Source organism: Hemicordylus capensis, chromosome 1 (genome assembly GCF_027244095.1).
Source record: "Hemicordylus capensis ecotype Gifberg chromosome 1, rHemCap1.1.pri, whole genome shotgun sequence".
Lineage (NCBI taxonomy): Eukaryota > Metazoa > Chordata > Lepidosauria > Squamata > Cordylidae > Hemicordylus > Hemicordylus capensis.
The window spans coordinates 49,719,390-49,744,001 of record NC_069657.1 but is presented as its reverse complement, the minus strand read 5'-3'; the positions used below and the strand labels follow the sequence as shown (position 1 = coordinate 49,744,001).

The window sequence follows — 24,612 nt, the reverse complement described above, 5'->3', positions numbered from 1 at the left end:
TGAAACAGCTCACAGAAAGCTGATGGAGTTCTCAGTACCTTCATAAAATTACGATTTCCAGAAAACATTGGAGGAGCCTTCTATGATAACATCTCTTGCAGTATAGATAATGCTCTATTAAAGCGTTGGCCAGGCCCAACAGCACCGTCTGTGATCTGCTCATGCACAGGACATTTTCAGTTCCTCTCCCTGTAGTTGGTGGGGGGTTGGCATCCCATGAGGGGAGGCTGCTGCTAGAATGTTGTAGTGGCTCCCCCTATGAAAATTTTTCTGCTAAAAGCACTTCAGTGGAGGAAAAATGAAAACACTTTCTCCCTATGTTCCTAGACGATGTCCCATAGCCACATACTAGTAATACCTTTAAAAGACCAACCAAAATGACACAATATCTTGAGCAGCTGGCCTTCATCTGCTTCAGAACTCTTGAGCAGGCTGGACCTAGTAAAATGCCCCCTAAAGGCCTTTGTATTCTAAGTCTTAAGGGGGAGGCAAGAGAAGTGATGTAGGCTCACACTGATGAGCCTTTCTAAGTACTAGTTACTGATCATGTTGCATTTGGCTTCTAGGAAAAAGAAGTGACAATAATGGCTGTACCTCATAACCATTTCTGCTGTTCTGTCTCCAGCACTAATCAAACCACACAATCCCTTGTAGGGCAGAGAGCAGAAGTAACAGAACCACGGTGACCTTTTTATATTAGCAAAGCTGGGGGGTTAATCAGGTGTTTCACTAGGCAGAAAGGCAATGAAAGCCAAATGGGTAGTTTTGAGTTTCTCACTGTTCTCTGCCTTACAGAGGGCTGTGTGCTTTGATTTCTACCAGCTGCTTACTGTGTGGTCTGTGCAAACACGGGGTGGCATCCATGGTATCACTGGTGCAACATGTGCCAGCCCGAAGCATTTCCCCTAACCCAAGTCTCCCCCCCCCCACACACACATACACAATGTTGTGGCTTAAAGGCAGCAGCATAGGATGCAATGCAGGGGAAGAGCCGCCTCTCTGTTCCATGTCTCCTGCTGTTGTTGAAGGTCCTTCTTTTCCCCACCCTGCCACCTCCATCCCATCTGTAAGTAAAAACCGTTTGGTAAGCTCAGTAGGGAAGAAAGGTGTGGAGACCTTGCTTTCCACTGGCATACACCACAGCAGCTCTGTTGTGAAGCCATCCCTCTATTTGCCTTGCATGCATGTTCCAATAACCTTAAGACATTCAAAGGCACTAATTGAATAGGCAGCTATTTTGTTGATGTGCCTGATGAAGCAAACGTCTTATTAGTTCAGATTTCAAAATGGATTATCTCATTTGAAGGGCACACCTTTTGGACTGGAAGCCAGCCATATTTAAAATAGTGTGAGCTGTTGGCCTTGCTTGCAGCTGGCATATCCAGCACAGTTTGAATTGCAGCCACCTATTATAGCTCAGCTCTTGGGAAACTGCAAGGGAACCTCAGCCAAGGCTGCTGGCAATGTTTCTAAAGTCCCAGAGAAACGCTTGGTGGTGCTGTGATTCTTTTATTGATTTTTAAATGTTCAGACACAAAATACGGAAGATCCACAGAGAGGTCACAAGAAGAGCCTTTTGCTCACCTCTTGAGTAATAGCTCATCTCAATTCTGCAGAAGCCAAACTTGGATGTTGCTCATGCAAGTGGCAAAATACTTCAGAATTCCACCTAGTGGTACTTCAGCAGAAATGCACTAATAAGCTGGGACAGGTCAACATTGTACAGCAGCTTGTTGAAAGTGTTGACTCAGTGTGCGGCAGCTGTGAAAAAGGCCAGTTCCATGCTAGGGATCATTAGGAAGGGGATTGAAAATTAAAAAGTTAACGATTGCCTTATACAAGTCTATGGTGTGGCCACATTTGGAGTACTGTGTACAGTTCTGGTCTAGAAAAGCTGCAGAAGGCGGCCACCACGATGATCAGGGGCCTGAAGAACCTTCTTTATGAGCCAAGGCTACAGCATCTGGGGCTCTTTAGTTTGGAAAAGAGGTGACTGCAGACAGTCATAGGTGTATAAATATATGCATGAAGTAGAGAGTGGACAGAAATTTTTCTCCCTCTCTCACAATACTAGATCCAGGGGTCATGCCATGAAACTTGAAGGCTGGGAAATTTAGGACCCACAAAAGGAAGTACTTTTTCACACAGTACATAATCCACAGAATTCTCTGCCACAGGGTGAAGTGATTGCCACTAGCTTGGATGGCTTTAAAAGGGGCTTGGACAAATTCATGGAGGACAGGTCCATCAGTGGCTTCAGGTCTGGTGGCTATAGGCCACCTCCTCCAGCCTCAGAGGCAAGATGCCTCTGAATATCAGTTGCAGGGGAGCAAAAGCAGGAGAGAGAGGGAAGTGTACCCTCATCTCATGCCTGTGGGCTTCTCAGAGGCATCTGGTGGGCCACTGTAGGAAACAGGATACTGGACTAGATAAGCCTTCGGCTACTCAACTCCCACCCTTCTGCAGATGCTGGCCTACAATTTCCATAATCCCTGGCTGTTGGCTACTGTGACTGGGGATTATGGGTGCTGTAATTAAAAAACAGCTGGGGGGGGTCTAAATTGAGTGGGCCTGTTCTAAGGTCATTCATGGAGAAGTAGTAGAGACTGAATCTGTGGGAAAGTAAGTTGAAGAGCCAAGGGAGTAAACAAGTACATAGGAAGCTGCCATATACCGGGTCAGACCATTGGTCTATCTAGCTCAGTATTGTCTACACAGACTGGTAGCAGCTTCTCCAAGGTTTCAAGCAGGAATCTTTCTCAGCCCTATCTTGGAGAATTCAGGGAGGGAACTTGGAACCTAGATGCTCTTCCCAGAGTGCTTCCATCCCAAGGGGAATAACTTGCAGTGCTCACACTTCTAGTCTCCCATTCATATGCAACCAGGGTGGACCCTGCTTAGCAAAGGGGACAAGTCATGCTAGCTACCACAAGACCAGCTCTCCTCCCTGAGGAGATTAGACCCTGACTGACATCCAGAGCAACCCAAGTGTCCCTGCCCTGAGGGCTGCTTTCTGTAGCAGACTGGGCATGGAGGGGATTGCAGGAGTGATTTTCACATCTCTCCCCTCCCTCCAAAAGCCCTTTTTGCTTGTATAAATATGTTTGAGGGCTGACCAACCTTCAGGAGCATATTTATAGAAGTGGACAAGACTTCTGGAGGGAGGGGAGGGATGTGAAAATTGCCCCATCCTTCCATCTTATAGAAGATTATGCTAGTCATGAGTCCCTCTATCTGTAGGAACACCAACAAGGGACCCTATAATTGGTCTTGCATGTTTCATGCCTTAGAGCAGGGATGGACAAACCTGGTCCTCCAGCTGTTGAACTACAGCTGTTGAGCCACAATTTGTTGTGGTTGGGGATGATGAGAATTGAAGTTATACAACAGCTTATCGGATCCTCATAAAGCTCAATTACGGCTAGGATTCTAGGAGCAGCTAATGGGTGGAATTGGAGCACCTCGAGCCTGAAAGCCTGGGCCCTCGCCCAGCTCTGTGGATTTCCCCCTGAGCAACAGCACTGCTAGCACCACATAGGATCACAAGGCCCAGGAAACCTCTTACACGGACAAAGGTACTTCTGGAAGGGCTTTGGTCACCCCCTGGCAGGGATGTAGGTAGGTTGTCAGGTATTGCACTCTGGCTGTATCTCTTGCGCTGTTCTTAGTTTGAAGCCAGCTTGTGCCACTGGATGGTACTGAAGAACGGGTGAGACTTGATCCTTTTCACTCCATCTCCTCCAGAACCCAAACGTTGCTTGGGATCATACTGTAGCAGCTGGCAAGAGGAATAAGAAACATGGGCATCTAGAGCAGGGAGGGGAGGCAAGGTGGGATAACTGATCCTGCCACTATCCCAGCACCCTTCCCCCACCCCCGCTATCTCCCTACAGGCAACAAAGAGGGGCAGGCAATATGCTGGTACTCCACCCACCCAGGCAGGCAATCGAGGTCACTTTGCCTCCAGGGGACTGACTTAGAAGGATGCAACACTTGCCTTGCCCCAGGAAGGGGTGACTGTGGCTGGAGCTCCAGCACAGGGAGCAATTGCCAGAGAGCAGGAGCATAGTGCAGGACACACAGCACCCAAGCCCCCCACCTTCAGAAAAATTCCTTGCAGCCTCTGCCCCCCACTCCAGAGTTAGTTCTGCCGACACCCATAAAGGAGGATAATTCAAACATCCAGTGTCTAGTTAAAAGCCTGCTGCTTCTGCCCTCCCTCCCCTGACCTTCAAAGCCATCTTTCAATCTGTTACACGAATTAGGCCACATCCTCACCTCTGACAGCAGGGATGATGCAGCCTGGCTAAGCCTGTCTGGAAGGTGCAGCTGGGTGTGAGGATGAATCCCTGAGGGATGATTCTGGGATAACGACTGTAAGAAACAGCTGCTTAGAATCAAGGTTAGCATGCAGCAAAGACTGAATACTGAGGACACCGTCCTGCGAATAACCTAGTTTCCCATTACTCAAATAAGTAAACCTTGGGGCCCAGTTCACATACCATGGAGTCCGCCATCGTAAGTGAGACGCACATGCTTCTGTCTTCTACATAAAAGCAGGTGGGTGCTGGTTGTGGAGGTGGAGAACCCCCATGGCCACCAAGCCCAGGGTCCCTGACGTCCCAACACTGTTCCCATCATCTCCAATAGGAGCAGCATCGGAAGAGCGGTGATGCTGTGCTTCGTGAGCATGGAGGGGGCCTGCCTCCACAACCAGCACCTGCCTGCTTTATTTTACACTTCTAGCTCAGAGCAGTGTACCTGGTAATTTGTTATCCTCACAACAACCCTGTGAGGTAGGTTAGGCCAAGAGATGCATGACTGGCCCAGAGTCACCCAGTGAGTTTCATGGTTGAATCGGGATTCGGACTCGGGTCTTCCCGGTCCTAGTCCAACACTCTAACCCCCTACGCTATGCTGGCTCATGTAAAACGCAGCAGTGTGTGCACGCATCCCGCTTACAGTGATGGCAGGCTGCATGGTATATAAGCCAGTAACAGTAAGAAAATTAACCCTCAAACACAAAGCTGTGGAAAATCCACCTACTGAAGCCAGGGCTGAGCCCTGGCTTTCTCCCCCACCCCCCATGATGCAAAGTTAAGGCTGACATTTTGGCAAATTTCAGGGAGGCAAAGCTAACAGCAAACTGATGGCACTCCCAAAGTCTTGATTGGGTAGTGGCTGCCTTTTCTATTCTCCCAGGATTCCCTACAATGAGGGCAAGAGCCATTACTCTCATTCTAACTGGCTTCATGGTGCCAGAGTGGCATCTTCAGAATGCTGGGAGAAGAGTCTTTGGGAGTATTGTCACACAGGCAAGACTTCAAAACAGGCAGCAGTGAAAAAGGTAAAACTGAAAGAGAAGTGGTTCTGAGACGCCACCCCTGCCCCCCACTCCAATCACAGCCTTTTTTCAAGAAAGGAACTTGGTTCAGCCCCATTTAATCATTGCTGCTACATTTCACATGTAGAGGTGAATTTGCGCTTAGCATCCCCACAAAGGATTGTTTCCACTCCCCAAGCAGCTCTTCTGGATTTCTAATATTAGATTGGCTCCCTGCATGTAGCACAACTCCAAGCTACTCACCATTCCAATCAATAACTCATAGAGCAATGCCCCAAAGCTCCACCAATCACAGGCTTCTGTCAGCTCAAAAATGCTGCCCACTTCTGCAGAAAACCAAACAGAAAGATCATGAAAAACGGATTGTCAGAAGCCCTTTTCTCCTTCTGCCTTGATGATGACCTGGACAAAGTGTATAAATAGATTATATTGACAAGGAAGGGCAGCTTGTGCATCAATGGGTGGAGAGCAGGGGAGATCTGCTGCTGTGGAGGGTCTCTGTTTCCCACCACCTTTAGCTGGAGAGGGCAAAGGAAAAGATGCCTCCCTTACCTGGAGCACTGTACAAATCTTCCAAGGCTTGGCTCCAACACGGTGGCTCTACCTCAGTCCACTGGCCAAAGAATGTGAGACGGATGTGACCTGTAAACCCACAAGAACATCAGCCTTAAGAGAAGATATGCAAAGCCATCAAGTACAGCATGTATAAGAAAGCCCTGTCCGCATCTCCGTTGTTCACCTCCCACAAACGGAGCAGGAGGTTTTGCAGCTTGGCTAGTGTCCAATTACAGAGACAAAATAGGGGGATACATCCCCAAGGACCAATTCTACCCAGTGCCAGAGAGGATTAGAGACACGAATTCAAAGTCCCGAGCAGACAAGAAGTTCACTGGCTGACCTCGGGGCAGTTGCTATATCTGTTGTAACCTACTTCACAGGGATAAAGCACTGCAGGAATAAAACAGGCAGAGGGGGGGAAAAACACATGTATATCATCCTGAGTTCCTTGGAGGAAAGCAGGATTAAAAACAAAACACAAAGTCAGAGGCTCCATCTTTCATTTACATCCCACTTCATATTGTGGACTGCATTTAAAAAAAAATTGAAACATGACCTGAAAAAATAATCTTCAATATCCAGAAAAGATTTCAAAGTGGTTTACAATACAATAAAATCAACACAACAACAAAACAAATTAAACAATCCTAGCAAATGTTTGGAAGCAGCTCTTGATAAGACAAGGCTCAGACCAGTGGAGGCAGCAAACATTTGGTTTCCCCCCCTAAAGATGAAAGCAATAAATCAGCAAGAAAACAAGAGAGGAAGGACAAGGTGAGTTTGTTAGGGCTAGTCTTTTCTAGGAGTTTATTTTTGGCCGGGCAGTTTCAATCTCAATTGTGCCTAGAGAGACAGTGGATGGGAATTAGCTGCAGGTGAGTCACACAGCTTGTGGGAGGGGCCACATTCCTGAAGCAGCTCTTGAGAAGAGAAGGATCATACTAGGGGAACTTCACTACCCGGAACTTTGGAAACAGGAGTTTGCTAACAGATATCAAAGGCATTTTGTGTGGCATTTAGTGGAGAGGCACACAAGCCCTGCCTTTATCATACCCAGCACAATGAGAAGGTATTACCCAACTTTTGTAATTTTGTTGTAGGACAGAGCTTAAAACCTCCCCTGCACATCAGGCGCAGTGTTCCCTCTAACAGGGATTCCCAGATTTTGTTGACTACCTTGCAACCTTGGAGACCTGCAACCTGTCTGCAACCTTTGACAATCTGTGAAGACAATACTGAGCTAGAAAGATCAATGGTCTGAATCAGTATATGGCAGCTTCCTATGTACTATACTATGCCTAATTGTTCCCCCTTTCTCTGATCTGTACTGTTATTTGCTGGTCTGTAAATTAATCAATCAATAAAGAGTGATTGAGCTTAAAACCTTTAATTAGCTGACAACTGCAGCTAACACCTAGCTTTCATGTAAACAAGCTCTATATATTACAAATAGCCAATAAAACCAATTATGAAGGTACAATGCCAACAGAAGAGGGGGTGCTTTCCAGTGTATTGTGCAGTGTTTTATGTATGACTATCTGCCTGAGTGGCTGAATTCGTCGGTGTGAGCTTGGTGCAAAGAGTTCCTGGCTCTCAAGGAACAAGTTCATTCCGTCTAAGCCAAGGTGGCTGACCTGGAGAGGTGTGTGGATGAGACCCTCAAGGATGTGATAGAGGAATCCCACTCTCAGGTGATGAAGGTCTCAGGGAAGGAGATGTGAGGACGAGGAGAATGCTCCCTTAGAAGGGACCCCTTCCTTGGATGATGCACCCATTTTCTCTTGCACAGAGGATACTCCTCCAGGGGTTAGAGGCCTCTTAGTACTGAGCAATTGGATCCTTAGGGCATAAAGAGATGTGTTTGTGATGCACGTGTAGACTGCATGGTGGATTGCCTGCCAGGTGAAGATTGTGGAAGTCACACAGTGTCTAGATAGGCTGTTTGACAGTGCTGGGAAGGAGTCAGCTGTCATGATGCACACTGGCACCAACAATGTTGGGAAATGTAATCGGGAGGTCCTGGAAGCAAAATTTAGGCTGCTAGGTAGCATACTGAAGTCCAGGACCCACAGGGTTGCATTTTCTGAAGTGCTACCTGTTCCACGTGCAGGGCCTACGAGGCAGGCGGAGCTGAGGAGTCTTAATGCGTGGATAAGTCTATGGTGCCAGGAGGCAGGGTTTAGATTTGTTAGGCAGCCACACTGGGATATATTTTGGGGCAAGCGAAGCCTATACAAAAGGGACGGGCTCCACTTGAACCAAGATGGAACCAGATGGCTGGCACTTAAAATAAAAGGTCACAGAGCAGCTTTTAAAATGACACCTGGGGAATTGCCAGCAGGAACTGGGTGGGCATCTGGTTTGGAAAGCAAAATCCCCTAAGGTGCGAGGGTGCAAATTTTTCAGATAAACCAGAAGGGGACAGAGTAGAACCAGGAGTAGAGCAGACAGAAACACATGACAGCTGGTCAAAAAGATCTAATGACGGTAAGGGAGATAGCACACACCAAAGCCAGGTAAGAGAGCTGGTGTATAGGTGTTTATATACCAATGCCAGAAGCCTCCAACCCAGATGAGTGAGCTGGAGTACTTGGTCACTAATGAAAACATAGATATATTGGTGGACATAACGGAAACCTGGTGGAACCAGTGGGACACTCTTATTCCTGGATACAATCTCTACAGAAAGGACAGGGAGGGGCAGACTGCAGGTGTAATATTTAGCAGTGTAAAAGAAGGGATAGAATCCAACAAGCTAGAAAACCTAGGAGAACCGGAGTCCTCCACAGAATCATTATGGGTGACAATATGAGGACTGAACGGAAAAGTGTTACTATTGCCCTCCAGATCAAAATGCTGAGAGTGACCTGCAGTTGAAGAAGGAAATCAGAGAGGCATCAGAAAGAGATAGAGCTGTAATAATGGGTGACTTCAATTACCCTCACAGACTGGGCAAATTCACATGTGGGTATTGAGAGAGGCCAGATTTCTAAACATGCTAAGTGACTATGCCTTAGAACAGCTGGTCATGGAACCAGCCAGAGAGAAGACAACTTTGGACTTAATCCTGAGTGGTGCCTAGGACCTGGTGCAAGATGTCAGAGTTGTTGAACCACTGGGGAACAGTGACCATAGTGTGATCCAATTCAGCTTATACGGGAGTGCAGCATTGCCAAGGAAGAACAACACATACTGTACATGTTTGATTTCAGAAGAGGAAACATCTCAGAAATGAGGGGACTGGTAAAAGGAAGCTGAAAGGGAAGGTGAGATCACTCCAGAAAACATGGAGTTTATTTAACACCACAATAATAGAAGCTCAGTTGGAATGTATACCAAGAAGGAGGAATGTATACCAAGTTCAGGAGGATGCCAGCATGGCTAACAAGTGGAGTTGGGGAAGCTATAAAAGCGGAGAAGACTTTCTTCAGAAAATGGAAGTCCTGCCCAAATGAGGAGAACAGGAAGGAATACAAACTGGGGCAAAATAAATACAAAGAGACAATAAGGGATGCAAAAAGGGAGTGAGGAGCTTATACAGTAGCTAGAAATGTCAAGGGGAATAACAAACTTCTTTAAATATATCAGAAGCAGAAAACCTTAGATGAGGGCATGAAAGGGATTATTAAGGATGATAAGGAGATTGCAGAGAAGCTGGATGAGTTCTTTCCATCCGTCTTCACGGCAGAGGATAACAACCATATATCACTCCAGAACTGAGCTTCTCAGACTTGGAAGCTGAAGAATTGGGCCAATTTCAGGTGATGAGGATGTTCTAAACTGTTTTGAAAAACTAGAAATTAACACATCGCCAGGGCCAGATGGCATCCACTCAAGAGTTCTGAAGGAACTCAAATGTGAAATTGCTGATCTCCTAGCACAAATATGTAACTTGTATGTATGTAATATGTAATCAGACACTGTAACAAAGGACTGGAAAGTAGTGAATGTAATTTCAGTTTCCAAAAAGGGATCCAGGGGAATCTGGGAAACTACAGGCCAGCTAGCTTAACTTCTGCATCAGGTAAATTGATGGAAAGCATACTTGCGGACAAAATGGTTTAACATATAGAAGGCCTTGCTGAAGAAGAACCAGCATGGCTTCTGCAAGGGCAAGTCTTGACTCCCTAACCTTTTAGAGCAGGGTTTCTTAACCTTGGGCCCCCAGATGTTGTTGGACTACAACTTCCATCATCCCCAGACATGGCCTTTGTGGCTGAGGATGATGGGAGTTGTAGTCCAAAAACATCTGGGGGCCCAAGGTTAAGAAACCCTGTTTTAGAGTGTCAACAGAAATGTAGATAAAGGTGATCCAGCTGATATAGTATACTTGGGCTTCCAAAAAGGCTTTTGACAAAGTTCCTCACTAAAGGCTCTTGAATAACTTAGCTGTCATGGGACTGACTGTTTACTTTCTGTTTTTATTTTGTTGTAAACCGCCCAGAGACTAAGTTTTGGGCGGTATAAAAATATGTTAGATAGATAGATAGATAAATTAGATAGATAGATAGATAGATTAGATAGATAATAGACAGGTTCATGTGTGGATTGGTAAGTGGTTGAAGGACAGGGAACAGAGGGTAGGAATAAATGGGCAGTTTTCACAATGGAGGAAAGAAAGAAGTGGGGTCCCTCAGGAATCTGTACTGTTTAACTCGTTCATAAATAATCTAAAAGTTGGGGTATGCAGCAGCAACCAAATCTGTAGATGACACTAATCTATATAGTGTAGTGAAATCCAAAAAAGACTGTGAGGAACTCCAAAAGGATCTCTCCAACCTGGAGTTGTGGGTGACAAAATGGCAGACGCTGTTCAATGTAAGCAAGTGTAAAGTGATGCATATTGGGGGGGGGGGAACACCCCAGCTTCACTTATATACTGATGGGGTCTGAGCTATCAGTGACTGACCAGGAGAGAGATCTTGAGGCTATAGTGGACAGCTCATTGAATATGTCAACTTAGTTTGCAGCAGCTGTGAAAAAGGCAAAGTCCATGCTAGGGATCATTAGGAAGGGGATTGAAAATGAAAATAATATTATAATGCCCTTATACAAATATATGGTGCGGCTGTGTTTGGAGTACCGCACACAGTTCTGGTCACCATATCTTACGAAGGACATTGTAGATCAGGAAAAGGTACAGAAGAGGGCATAAGGAAGGCCTGCAGTACCTTCCTTATGAGGCAAGGCAACAGCATCTGGGGCTTTTTAGTTTGAAAGAGGCATCTATGGGTAGATGATAGAGGTGCATAAAATTATGCATGGAGTAAAAAGAGTGGGCAGAGAAATTTTTCTCCCTCTCACAATACTAGAACCAGGGGACATCTCATGAAACTGAAGGCCAGGAAATTTAAGACCAACAAAAGGAAGTACTTTTTCAGTGTTCCCTGTAACAGGGATTCCCAGATGTTGTTGACTACAACTCCAATAATCCCCAGCCAAGGCCACTGCCGCTGGGAGTGGTAGTTAACAACATCTGGAAATCTCTGTTACAGGGAACACTGCACCACATATAATTAATCTATGGAATTCTCTACCATGGGAGGTGGCGATGGCCACTAGCTTGGATGGCTTTAAAAGGGGCTTAGACAAATTAATGGAGGACAAGTCTATCAACTAGTCTGGTGGCTATAGGCCATCTCCAGCCTCAGAGGCAAGATACCTCTAAGTACTAGTTGCAGGGGAGCTACAACAAGAGAAGAGCATGCACATACCTCTTGCCTGTGGGCTTCTCAGAGGCATCTGTGTGGGCCACTGGGTGAAACAGGATGCTGGACTAGATAGGCCTTGGGCCAAATCCAGCAGGGCTGTTCTTATTTGAAAGCCAAAATCAACAATACCAACAGAAAGCAGCAGTTGCTACTGCTGTGGATGAAAGAGGAGCAAGCACTCCAAAGCTCATTAAAACAGAAACCGCTTAACCTGCCTGCAAAACATCAGAAGGGACACAGCCAAATGCACAGCCCATGGAAGAGCATTCCAAAGCTTTGGGGTGGCATTCAAGAAGGATCCGCCTCTCATGGGTGTCAATGTGGCCCCCAAATATGATAAAACTTGAATCAGGGCTTTCTCCTCTGATCGTAAACCCTCCATATGATGTTCCTATGGAAACAGGCACTCCCTGAGATACCCAGGATCCAGATCATTCAGGACTTTATGGCACCTACTGCCCAACACTCTATCTGCCTCACAATGGAATGTTTGTGCAATTGCACAAGAGCACTCTTGTGCAAGACCACACAAGTACAGTTTTATTTATTTTTACATTTATATCCCACTCTTCCTCCAAGGAGCCCAGAGTGGTGTAAGTGGTTATGTTTATCCTCACAACAACCCTGTGAGGTAGGTTAGGCGGAGAGATAAGTGACTGGCCCAGAGTCACCCAGTGAGTTTTATGGCTGTATGGGGATTTGAACTTGGGTCTTCCCAGTCCTGGTCCAGTACTCTAACCACTACACCACACTAGCTTTGTGCGATAGAGGATCAGTGTCAGCTGAGACAGCCTCAAAAAAACAACACAAGAACAGCTGATGAAAAAAGCAGTCTGCTTAGGGCTTTGGCAACACCACATCTCTCTCAAGCAGTCAGGTGAAAATATTCCTTGAAAAAGATATTATTGAAAACACACTGGAATAAATATTTTTTCATCAGTTGCTCTTGTATGGTTTTGAGGACTTAAACGGTCCCTAGTTTCACATCTCCGGTGCCTGTTCCATTCAATAACGTATGCCAACTATTCAAGCAGCCCTTATAGGAAGGGCAGGCCTTGTCCAATAATCCTCTGGACAAACAAAGCCCAGGTGATTTTGTCAATACCATCGATCTGGCCAAACTATAGAAGAACAAAACACACAGCTCTTCTGTCACACCACAAAGGTCAGTGGCTTACTGATATCAGTCTTACGGAGACATAACACTCTGCCCTGGGGCTTCTACAGACTTGTAGGGCAGCCCCAATGCTATTCAAAAGTTGCAGTTGCACGAGCAGAACTACCAACATTTTCTTAATGGGGAGAAGTGTGGTCATGCTGCTTGGGCAACCACTGCTTCTGAACAGCGTCAGGGCTGCCTTACAGGTCCACAGCAGCCTTGGGGCAGAGTGTTACATCTCCATAACGCTGCACATCACATAAGTCGATTATTGAGAAAAGCTCTGTTCTTTCCAGTGAAGTCAATGCTCTTGAAATTGATCAGACAGCACAGCTACCTAGATGGAAGACTAAAGCTTTCCTCAACCTCCTTCTCAAGATAAACTTACCAGCAGCATCAAGTAGCAGGTTTCGTGGGTTGAGATCCCGACAAAGTACTCCCTGTTGGTGGAGACCCTCCAAAGCCAAGAGCAGTTCTGCTGCCCAGAGTCGGATCTGGTCCTCATTTATGTCCCAGGCTCCAAGGACATTCCTTTGGGAAGCCCAGTGAGCTGGAGACCCACGCTGTTCTGGTGATGGCTGGTTTTTGTGCTGTTTACGATCAAGAACTGACTCTTCTTGCACAAGGTGCCTCTCTTCTCTCATTTTTGCCATACTCCTTTGGTTCTCCTGACTGCAGCAGCTCTGCGGATGAGTTCCTGGATCCATCTGCCTTTGACCTGGGAGAGCTGGTGGGGAACGTGCAAGCCTAGGCTTTTGGCAATCCAGAGCTTCTGTTTTTGACACGTTGCATGCTCTTGCTGCCTTCAGGAAAGGAGTAGAAGATGGGCTAAATCTCTCACCCGTTTGTAGTTTTGGTTCCTGCTGAGAGGTGTCTTTCTCACTTGTGCTGTGGATATCATCGACTGTGGTCAATGAGTCATGTGACTGGAAACTGAGACCCTGGTTGACCAAGTGGCTGCACCCCTGATTTGCTGGTTTGAATCTAGATTCTGTAGCACCAGAGTATGACACGCATGAATCCTTGCCTCCAGTAACTCCCTGTGGGCCAACACCAGGTCGCCAGCTGCAGTCAGTCACTTCTCTCGTGTGCATGCAGTCAGGTGATTGCTTCCATGGCAATGATTGGGTAGCACTTTTCAACAGGTGATGATTTACACAAGTTGGGATCTGGTTGTCACTGCTCTCAGGATGGACGTTGCAGCTCTGCCTAGGCACAGGATGTTGTGGGTTTCGAAGGAGCCTTTCCTCTTTTGTGTGCCCCAGAGCCAAGCTGATCTTAGGACTCAATGTATTGGAGCAATGGGTGGGTTTGAGCTGAAAGTGAGGTTGTGAGCAAAGATGGGACCAGAGGGTCCCCCCTGTGGGAAATGGAAGGAATAAGAGTGAGGCCAAGGAAGCATTTTCACACCCATGTCTCTGGCAGCTATGCCTCTTCACCTCTACAGCTACTCTCTATTCAGTACCATACTGCAGGGATCGAACTCACTAAACTCATTCCAGGATGCTCCTGGAAGATGCAGAATGGTTCAGATGATCTCCTTTGCTGAATCAACCGTATTGGAGGACCAAGATAGCAAGCTTTCAAACTGCAGAGGGAAGACTCTGGGGTAGGCAACCTTTGGCACTCTAGCTGTTGCTCAACTACAACTCCCATCATCCCCAGCCACAAATTGGGAATGATGGGAGTTGTAGTTGAGCAACAGCTGGAGTGCCAAAGGTTGCCTACCCTTGACTACCCATTTTCACTACTGCTTGACGAACTGTTCGGAGCAGCTGAAAAGGTTATTAACCTACTATATCTCTGCAGACAATGGAGGTAAGAGGTATAACCTAATGATGGTGGAGGAGGGGCAGACAAAGCTTCTGGGAACTCCCCCCTCCCCTTCCCCCACTTTTTGTTGCCAGAGCTTTGGAAGCTACCAGCACAAAATGGCAGCTTGGGAAGGTGGAGCAAGTTGCAAAATAGTGACTTATACACAAATCTGTGCCTACAGAATATGGGATTTTAATATTAAACCCCTTGAATTCCAGGATAATTTTGCTGCAGTACAGTAGGGGAGCAAGCCTGTTTTGTGGGGGAAGAAAATTGAGAGAAATGAATCTGAGAGAAAGTGAAAGCAACCCTGAAGACCTGAAGACTAAAAATGACATGGCTATACATCTACTACATACAGCCAATAAGATTTGCACTATTGGCTGGAAGGAAAGGAAGGAAGGAAGGAAGCAGACCCAAACACCTTGCAGAGATACTTCAGATAAGACAGGGACCTACTAGTAGCTTCCAAGCTACCTAATGCCCACCCCTGACCTTATCTAACTTAGATCCTACAGGACAGTCACTCTTGCTTCAACTCAACATCAAACACAGTAGCTGACAGGCAAAACATAAAAACAGTAGCTGATACTATGAGCAGCTTACGGCCTCCGTAATGGTCCATCCTGGGGCTGCTGTGGACTTCAAAGACAGCCTCAATACTGCTTTGAAGTAGACTGTGGAAGCTGCATTTCCTCAGGTTTCCTCATAGTTGTAAATGGGGAAATTTCTGGAAATGCAGTTTCAGCAGCTACTGCATCAAAACAGCATTGGGACTGCCTTTAAAGTCTGCAGAAGCCTCAGGTAGAACCACACAGGGGTGGCATATGGAGGTGACATGGCACATCATGTCAGCCAATATGGCTAAAAACTTTCTCAAAAACTATATGCCCATGAATTCCAACCCACCACTACCTCCAGTTAAGAAGAATGTAGGGTTTGACCAATAACTAACTAACTAACTGTTATAGGCTGAAAGATTGCAGAGATTAACCTATGCAAACCACAAATTCAGCATTGAGCACTACAAGCAAAGAAAGTTCAATTGTGTTGGCTGGTTCTGATGCTACATTCCTCACACTTGCAGAATTGCTTTGCGGGTGCAGATAGAAGAAGCCTATCTTACACTCCAATTCCCTGAAGAGAAAAATAATTTACACTTCATTTTAGAAGATTTCATCTTCCTTCAAAGCATCTATTTGAGCCCAGTCAAGATCTCAGAGGATTATCTGGGTCATTAAAAACTCTTTCTGTGCGTTGACATCCTCCCTCACTCCTTGCATGTTTTAAGTTCAATAGCCCTCCCTGCTGCCAGGTGGTATGCCTTATGGCAGGGGTTCTCAATCTTAAATTCCAGATTTGGTTGGACTACAACTCCCATCATGCCCTGGCATTTGGCCATTGTGACTGGGAATGATGGGAGTTGTAGTCCAACATCATCCGGTAACTCAAGTTGGAGAAACCCTGCCTTATGGTCTCCAAGCCCAGTCTGGTGGGTGTGAACTTTTTAATTTAATTTTTCACACAAAATAATCAGGAAATTTACACCAGATGATGCTAGAAAATGGGAACTGGTGTGAGGCACATTTGGCAGCACTTACCTTTCACATGCTCCAAGTGGAGGAAGATGGAGTCCTCACTGACATAGTAGCGCAACAATTCAGCCATGAAGGGGACTCCATGTGGGATTATTGTCTGTCTTTCACGGGTCTCCACATGGGATTTGGGGAGGCTCTGAAGGGGAACATAGGAGCTGTGCATTAGCTGTCATCAACTGGCCAGAGGTCTCAGTGATGTGTTCCAATTAAGGTTACCAACAGTGCCTTATTAGCAAGGACATCCCTTATTTCAGCCCCAAATTGTCTGTCCCTTATGGGACACCATTTGTCCCTATTTTCAGTTAGTGGGAAGAACTTATGGCTCAGATCAAACCAGTTATTTTCACTAATAATGAAGTAAATAGGATGACCATTAGCAGTATTTATTTATTTATAATATTTCTGTACCACCCAAAACTTGCATCTTTGGGCAGTTTATAATTAAAATCATTTAAAAGATTAAAAACATTTAAAACCCAGTATTAAAATTATTTAAAACTATGCATCTAATTAAAAGCTTGGGTGAATAAATGTGTCTTCAGTGCCTTTTTAAAGTTATTGTCCGATATTGTTCTATTCTTCAATCCTTGTCTTCTTGGTTCCATGTAATATTCTAATTTTCTGAGATTGTGGATTTGGGGTTTTCATGAGCTGTACGCCATGATCATCACAATTATAACAAATTAAGGCTTGACTTATCTCGCTTTGCATGTAATGCGTCTGTCTCATATATCAGTTTCACCTTTTAATTTGCATTACTGAAATTAATGGACTTTTGCACAATATTCTAATTTTCCAAGTTTCACCTGTAATGCAGCCCAGTTAGCTACTATATCGGACTGGTATAAAAAAAGAGGATAGATTAATTAAAGCGGAACTTGAATAGAACAAGATGAATTTTAAACAGATCAGGGGTGTTCCCAGTAATTACAACAAGGAATGTATTAGAAATTTGGTACTCAATAAGAAATAGAGTAAGTCCAGGATTATCTCCTCTAAATTCTGTCTTTCATAGAGCCCCAGATTTGGAAATCTTAGGGGATATATCAACTTGAGAGAACTTAGATTTAGTTGAAATAAAAGAGTGATTGGAGAACAGAGCTCCGATTCCAAATAAACAAATAAGAGAGAAAATGGCAGGCGCTAAGCCTTGTAGGCTTCAATTTCTTCAGCTACGTAGAATTGTAACAAAACTGATACAGCACTTTGAGTCTTTAAGAGATCTTACATGGGCAGAATGTATAATAAAAATTTTAATTTGCATTACTGAAATTAATGGACTTTTGCATGATATTCTAATTTTCCGAGTTTCACCTGTATTCTTTTAAAAGGAGTCAGGAACCACTGGAGGATATATAAAGAGAAATTAGTTTGTTCAGTACAACAGAACATGTACATAGGACAATAGGAAGCTGCCATATACTGAGCCAGACCATAGGTCCATCTAGCTCAGTGTTGTCTGCACAGACTGATAGCGGCTTCTCTAAAGCTGCAGGGAGGGAGGAGTCTCTCTCAGCCCTATTTTGGAGATGCCAGGGAGGGAACATGAAACCTTTTACATGTAAACATGCAGGTGCTCTTCCCAGCACGCCCCCATCCCCTAAGGGGAATATCTTATGGTGACTGCATGTAGTCTCCCTTTCCAATGCAGAGGAGGGTGGACCCTGCTTAACAAAGGGGACAATTTATGCTTGCTACCACAAGACCAGATCCACATGACCAGTTGGCAATAAAGACTAGTTGGCAATAAAATTGCCAAACAGGGCGCTGTATAGATTCAGCTCTGCAGTAGCTTCACACATACCAAAGAGAACAAAACTAAGGCAGAAAAGATTTTTCAAGGCAACATTAGTTCTCTGTTTTACATTATGCCTAAGACTGTCAAAAGAAGGTGGATGGAAAAATGGGTAGGCACATACCTTCAGTATAAAGGTTCCTCCAGTAGTTGAGTCCTGTACTATCTGCACCTAAAAGTAACACAAAAGCATGTTTCAACAACATCGTCATTGATGACAAAGGACTACTGTGGCACTTTAAAGACAAATACATTTATTATCAAATAAATCCATGTATCTGTAGGCTAGACCCAAGTTCATCAGATGCATGATATTATGAAAAGGCCAGCCTATAAAAACTCATGCCACAATAGAAAAGTTAGTCTTTAAGAAATCTCAGTACTCTTGGTCATTTCTGCCACAACAGAATAACTTGGTTCCTCTTCTGGAATGTTATCTCCGTCACCAGAGATACAATTATTTACCTTATCAATTATTCCCACAACTTTACAGCGCCTCAGGTTCTCCACGGGCGTACTGAGTGTCCTAATTGGCCAAAAGCGAAGGCTGCTGTAACCCTGTCAATAAGAATGGAGAAATGCTGTTTTCATTTGAGAAACAATGGTGAGGGGAAGGGAGTGGGGTGGTGGAGACAAGCACAATACGAATACTAGGGTTTATTTTGTCCATAGGGAGCCAACTATATTGTTGCACACATGTAATGCAAATAAAGGGGTTTGGGTTTTTCTGCTTGAAAGCTACAGTAATATTTCTTGTGCATGGAATTCATTCTTCTCAGTTTACAATTAACACACAAAAAACCAGTGGGTAGCATCCACTGTTGTCCTTAGTCTTGAAAAGGAGTTCTTATTTCGGAGCAAGGAGTCCAGTTGCAGACCAAGGACAGCTGTGGATGCTACCCAGTGGCTGACGTGATGTGCAGTTTTCCATCACCCCATCCTGGGGTTGCTGTGGGCCCTTGGAGGAGAGCTGGTCTTGCAGTAGCAAGCATGAATTGCCCCCTTTGCTAAGAAGGATCTGCCTTAGTTTGCATTTGAACAGGAGGCTACATATAAGCACTGTAAGATATTCCCCTCAGGGGATGGGACCACTCTGGGAGAGCACCTGCATGCTTGCTAAGGATTTCTTGAGATCAAGTCATTTTTAAGAAGTGTGTCTCTTGAAGACCTCTTTGGGCATGGATTCAGAGTCCTGTACCCGAGCCTTCTCCCAGGCCCATGTGTATCTTGAGCACATTCAAAACCGGGTTGCAACCGGAGGTGTTGATGTCCATGGGACATTATCCAGCCCTTATCCAGCCCTGCTGGATTAGGCCCAAGGCCTATCTAGTCCAGCATCCTGTTTCATACAGTGGCCCACCCTGGCATCTCCCTTCCTGGCATCTCCAAGATAGCGCTGAGAGAGACTCCTGCCTACAACCTTGGAGAAGCCGCTGCCAGTCTGTGTAGACAACACTGAGCTCGATGGACCAATGGTCTGACTCAGTATATGGCAGCTTCCTATGTTCCTATGCCCCATAGCAACATCAGTGCTGCTCAGAATGAGCAGCTGCACTAGCAGTGCTTCTGCTGTTTTCCCTGTTTGCTGCAATGGGGAGGAAACAGCTGAAACACTGCTAGTGCTTCTTATTCTGAGCAGCCCTGACGCTGCCTTGAGACTCTTGCAGCAGCACCAGGATTAGGGCAACAGAAGGCTGTGCACCATGTCAGTCAATGTCTCTGCTGGCTACCTTCAAGGTCAAACTAAACATTTATTATCGAATCTTGTCACTAGTGCTGATGGACTTAATCTGTGCTGATTAATTAAAAATTAATTAATTAGTGCTGATGGGCTGAATAAAGCACAATGGCAGTGGGGTTGGTGTATGATCCAGACTAGGGCCAGAACAAAGGGCACAAACTCCCTCCGCTACACTACTGTCCCGATCCGGACTAGACCGTCACAAGCTGCTAATTCTGAAAGAAAATTAAACCCATCGGTGCTCCTCAACACAATTTTTTTTACCGTTTCAGTGGAACTTCCATTCCCCAGAGTCCGCTGCAGGTGGCAATTGAAGATCTCCTCTGCACGTTTCAAATACTGGGTGATCTTCCGCTTCACAGCTTCACGGCGCTCCTTATTCGGGTCAACTGCGTGGGAGAGTCATGTGCATTATTCATTCTTGGTCCTCATAAAATATGGTTCTCCCTAGATCTTCAGCTGTTGAAAACTTAACACAACCCACAAGGGGATGCCTTCCTCTTTGTGGTTTACCTTCAGGGCCTTAGAAACACAGGAAGCTGCTTTATACTGAGTCAGACTCTTGGTCCATCTAGCTCAGTATTGTCTACACAGACTGGCAGCGGCTTACAGGCAGGAGTCAGCCCTAAGTGGGGATGCCAGGGAGGGAACTTGGAACCTTCTGCAAGCAAGCATGCAGGTGCTCTCCCCAGAGCAGCCCCATCCCTAAGGGGAATATCTTACAAATGTAGTCTCCCACTCAAATGCAAATGAGGGCAGACCCTGCTTAGCAAAGGGGCCAATTAATGCTTGCTACCACAAGACCAGCTTCTCTCTTACATATATACCCATAAATGTCACTAGCTCACAAGAAAATATACTAGTTTGTGTGCTCACACAGATCTAGATAGCCATCTGTGGCTTAATAGAACAAAATAAACTGACAGCCTGGAAAGTCGCCATTCACAAACCTGGCTGTTCAGCTTACATGCATGCATGCACCTTGCATGGAGGGCCAGCTCCAGATCTCAGGAGGCCCTCAGCAAATGGCCCTCCACAAGCCCCCTCCTACTTGGGTTGGCCCCAACAAAGAGAGTCAGCATAGTGTAGTGGTTAGAGTGCTGGACTAGGACCGGGGAGACCCAAGTTCAAACCCCCATTCAGCCATGATACTAGCTGGGTGACTCTGGGCCAGCCACTTCTCTCTCTGCCTAACCTACTTCACAGGGTTGTTGTGAGGAGAAACTCAAGTATGTAGTACACCGCTCTGGGCTCCTTGGAGGAAGAGCGGGATATAAATGTAACAACAACAACAGAGTTACTCCTCAACCACCACTACCAGCAGCTGTGGGTGCAGAAGTGGTGTTAGGGATCAGCATTGAGTCTTGCTGAAGGCGTTGGGCATGGCTTTCAGCAACTGAGCAGTGATGCTGACTCCTGAAGCAGGCCCTGCTTATCTGCTTCTAAACTTCAGCTCTCCCAGGATTCCCGCACCTTTCCCAGCCATACCCTGAACCCCGTTGAGCAACACATCCACGCCATTTTTGTAGTGGTTGAATGCCTCTTCGTAGTCCTCGCTCACATCTCGCTCCAAAGCCAAACGGATCTGCTTAGCTGCATCCACAAGGTAGTCCCGCTTCCCAGTCCCATGGACATCAACGCCTCCGGTTGCAACCCGGTTTCGAATGTGCTCAAGATACACTCGGGCCTGGGAGAAGGCTCGGGTACAGGACTCTGAATCCATGCCCAAAGAGGTCTTCAAGAGACGCACTTCTTAAAAATGACTTGATCTCAAGAAATCCTTAGCAGCCCATTTCCTGGAAGCCTTGAGACAAAGACAGAATTAGAGATGAAGAGAAGATGCAGTGGCAGGCTTGACTGCAATATGGCTGTTGCCCAATTAGAGACATCTTAGTTGATTAACTGTATGTGTTTTGGTTGATTTGTTCATTAAATCTGTATGCAAATAAAACAGTAGTCCTGCAGAAACAATTCCCTCTGCATTTAGACTAGAGGATGCACGTATTTCTATTTTTTAAATAACTTTTTAAAAAAAAAAAATCTGCTGTTTGGTTTATCAGGGGCACCTTTTTAATCTATCAAAAGGTTTTGAATCAGTTATTCTAACCCAGTGGTAGGCAACCTTGGCTGCCCAGCTGTTGTTGAACTACAACTCCCATCCTGGGGAAGATGGGAGTTTTAGTTCAACAACAGCTGGACACAGAGACGAAGGGTCCATCCCGCCGCTGTGGTCCCCTAGCCCCACCCCCTGCATCTGATGCCAGATGCTAAGCCCCACCCCTGCATCTGACATCAGACGCAGAGGGCATATCTTTGCTTGCAAAAGGAGCCGTGTGGCCCTGTATGCAAGCAAAAACATGGAGAGTCGCTGCCAGTCGTGCGGCGAACATGGTGCTGGCCAGGGATTTTGCCTGCAAATAGGGCTGTGCAGCTCCATTTGCATGCAAAGATACACCCGCTGCATCTGATGTCAGCTGCAGGGAGTGTGGCTGGGGCACCAGGCGCAGCCCCGATGGGCGGCAGCCTGGGTTCTTCGAACCAGTTTGCTCAATGGTGGCTCCATCCGTGGCTGGACAGCCAAGGTTGCCTACCCCACAATCTAGCCAATCAGCCAACCTTGCAGACCTACTTTGCAGTGCCTGGCACAGGGTGTTTAGGAAAATGTAGGAGGCGAGTGAGCCATCTGAGTGGGATGGATTATGATTCACAATAATTACATTGCAGTTACCGCCATTTTTGGAGGCAGAAACAAAACGCAAGTTGCTATTTCTGGTTCAGTTTCTTGTTACAGTCTGCGGGATGCAGACCGGAAACAGAACAGCAGCTGCTAACAGTTTGTGGCCAACCATCTGTACCCCTAGCTTCAGGGCCTTTCACACCTGGACTACATACAGAGAAGACGAAGCAAAAGGGTGGAGGGGAGGGCATTGCAGATCATTGATCCTGCGGTGGAGGTACTGATGCTGTGGTGGAGAATCTTTCTGGTGCTGGTGGGTTTCCCTTTCCCTCCCACACACAGGACACCGCTGGCACAAGCAGCTGAGCTTGGCAAGGGCACTGTCGTGGCAGAAACATACACAGCAGGGAATGCCAGCCAGTTCAGACAAGGCTGCTGGGTGGACCACGATGCAGAAAAGGCATCATCCAGTCACGGTGCTGGCTTTAGAGAAGGCCCCACAAGGGAGATGGCCTGTTAGTGCAGTGGTGGGCATAAGCCCTTGCGCTCTCTCTCTCTCCTTGCCCCCTGCACGGAGCAGAATGGAAAGAAGCAAGCAGGCAATGCAGAGGTAAGCAGATAAACCGGCCCAGCCCATTCCCACCCAGCCCTCTCTTGGCGCCCCAGTTACCTATGGAAGAAGAAGGCACTGCAATTTCCAAGCATCTTGCTCCAGAGATATGACGTAAGATGCGTGGGGGTGGGGAGCGGGCTGGCAGGACACAGGTGGCTACCAGATGAAGAGAGGAGCCAGGTTCCACAGACATGCGAGGGAAGGAAGGCACTAGCTAAACGAGCCGTTCTCTCTCCGACTGCCCGGGGGAGCGATGCAGAGACTCCTCTACACCTCCTTCCATGCCAGCGCCGCCAAGACCCGTCTTGCCTGTCTAGGAATCAGGTGTAAGCTGCAACGTTGTGGGGTGGGCAGGTCGGTGGTCCGCGGTTCCTCCGATTGGCTGCTAATGAGCTCATCACCTAGCCTTTAGGATAAAGCACCAATCCCCAGGCAGCTGGCTGCCGGGCTGCTTCTTAAAGGGGTAGCGCGTGTGCAGAGCCGTCATCTGCATGATTTACGGGTCCAGAAGGCAGACATCTGCATAGCAGGGGACTTGGGGGCTTTCCTTATCAGGGCGGGCGGAAGCTTGCCCTACAAGCGGTGCAAAACCGCTTTTAAAAACCGCAGTAAAAAAAAGCTCCCGGCGTCATCTCAGCTACAGCTCAGGTTGGGAAAATGTGCGGGCTAAAATTAGATTGCAGAAGCTGATAAAGCTCCTCAGGATCTAGACAGCAGAGGCACAGGAACATAGGAAGCTGCCATATACCGTACTGAATCAGACCATTGGTCTATCTAACTCAGTTTTGTCTTCACAGACTGGCAGCGGTTTTTCCAAGGTTGCAGGCAGGAATCTCTCTCAGCCCTATCTTGGAGATGCTGCCAGGGAGGGAACTTGGAACCTTCTGCTCTTCCCAGAGCAGCTCCATCCTTTGAGGGGAATACCTTACAGTGCTCACACTTCTAGTCCCCCTCTCATATGCAACCAGTGTGGACCCTGCTTAGATAAAGGGACAAGTCATGCTTGCTACCACAAGACCAGAGCGGAGGGTCCAAGTCAGGCCACAACTTATGGCCCAGGGGCCGAATATGGCCCACACTGACTATTTTACTGGCCCCCAGGTATCCTGCAGCAACACAGGAGCTGGAAACTGCCTTATAGTGCCATCCTGTGCATGCTTTCTCAGAAATATGCTCCATGGTGTGCCCAGTGAGGCTTATCCCATGTAAGCATGCCTAGCATTGCAGCCTGAAAGTAATGACAATTTAGGGAGAGAAGACCTGGCATTTGTTTGGGGCTGACATGCACTCTAGGGGCCCCACCCCACTGATTGAGCAGGGACAGGATCTATTTTCTGGCCACTATCCTTGGTTAAAACTATGGGTCCATAGGCTGGGGGAATAGATCCACAAGTAACTAATAACATTTTTAATGTAATAATCTGCTAAAAATTGACTTCTGCCCCTGCCCACCAAGTTGTGGATGGTTTGGCCGATATGTGAAAGCACCCTCTCCATGTGAACTAAAAGCCAGTTGTGAAAAACATCAGCTGTAGTTTTCTTTCTTATCCCTACAAATATCTGGCTGCAACATTGTAGGACACTTAAGATACTATCCAAGG

At 46.4% G+C, this 24,612-nt stretch overlaps 1 protein-coding gene across 1 annotated transcript; it reads right to left on the bottom strand.

Moving 5' to 3' along the window:
* Window positions 1–1,493: 1,493 nt before the first annotated feature.
* On the bottom strand, window positions 1,494–23,349 carry RPS6KL1 (ribosomal protein S6 kinase like 1). The gene is made up of 11 exons (XM_053311056.1): window positions 23,069–23,349; window positions 21,210–21,525; window positions 19,986–20,110; window positions 18,446–18,538; window positions 18,105–18,152; window positions 16,189–16,321; window positions 13,161–14,132; window positions 5,897–5,986; window positions 5,588–5,670; window positions 4,279–4,374; window positions 1,494–3,778 (listed from the first exon to the last, which is right to left on the bottom strand). Exons 2-11 carry the CDS (start codon window positions 21,442–21,444, stop codon window positions 3,665–3,667), a joined length of 1,989 nt encoding a protein of 662 aa, XP_053167031.1. The 5' UTR covers window positions 21,445–21,525; window positions 23,069–23,349; the 3' UTR covers window positions 1,494–3,664.
* Between the last annotated feature and the right edge of the window lie 1,263 nt (window positions 23,350–24,612).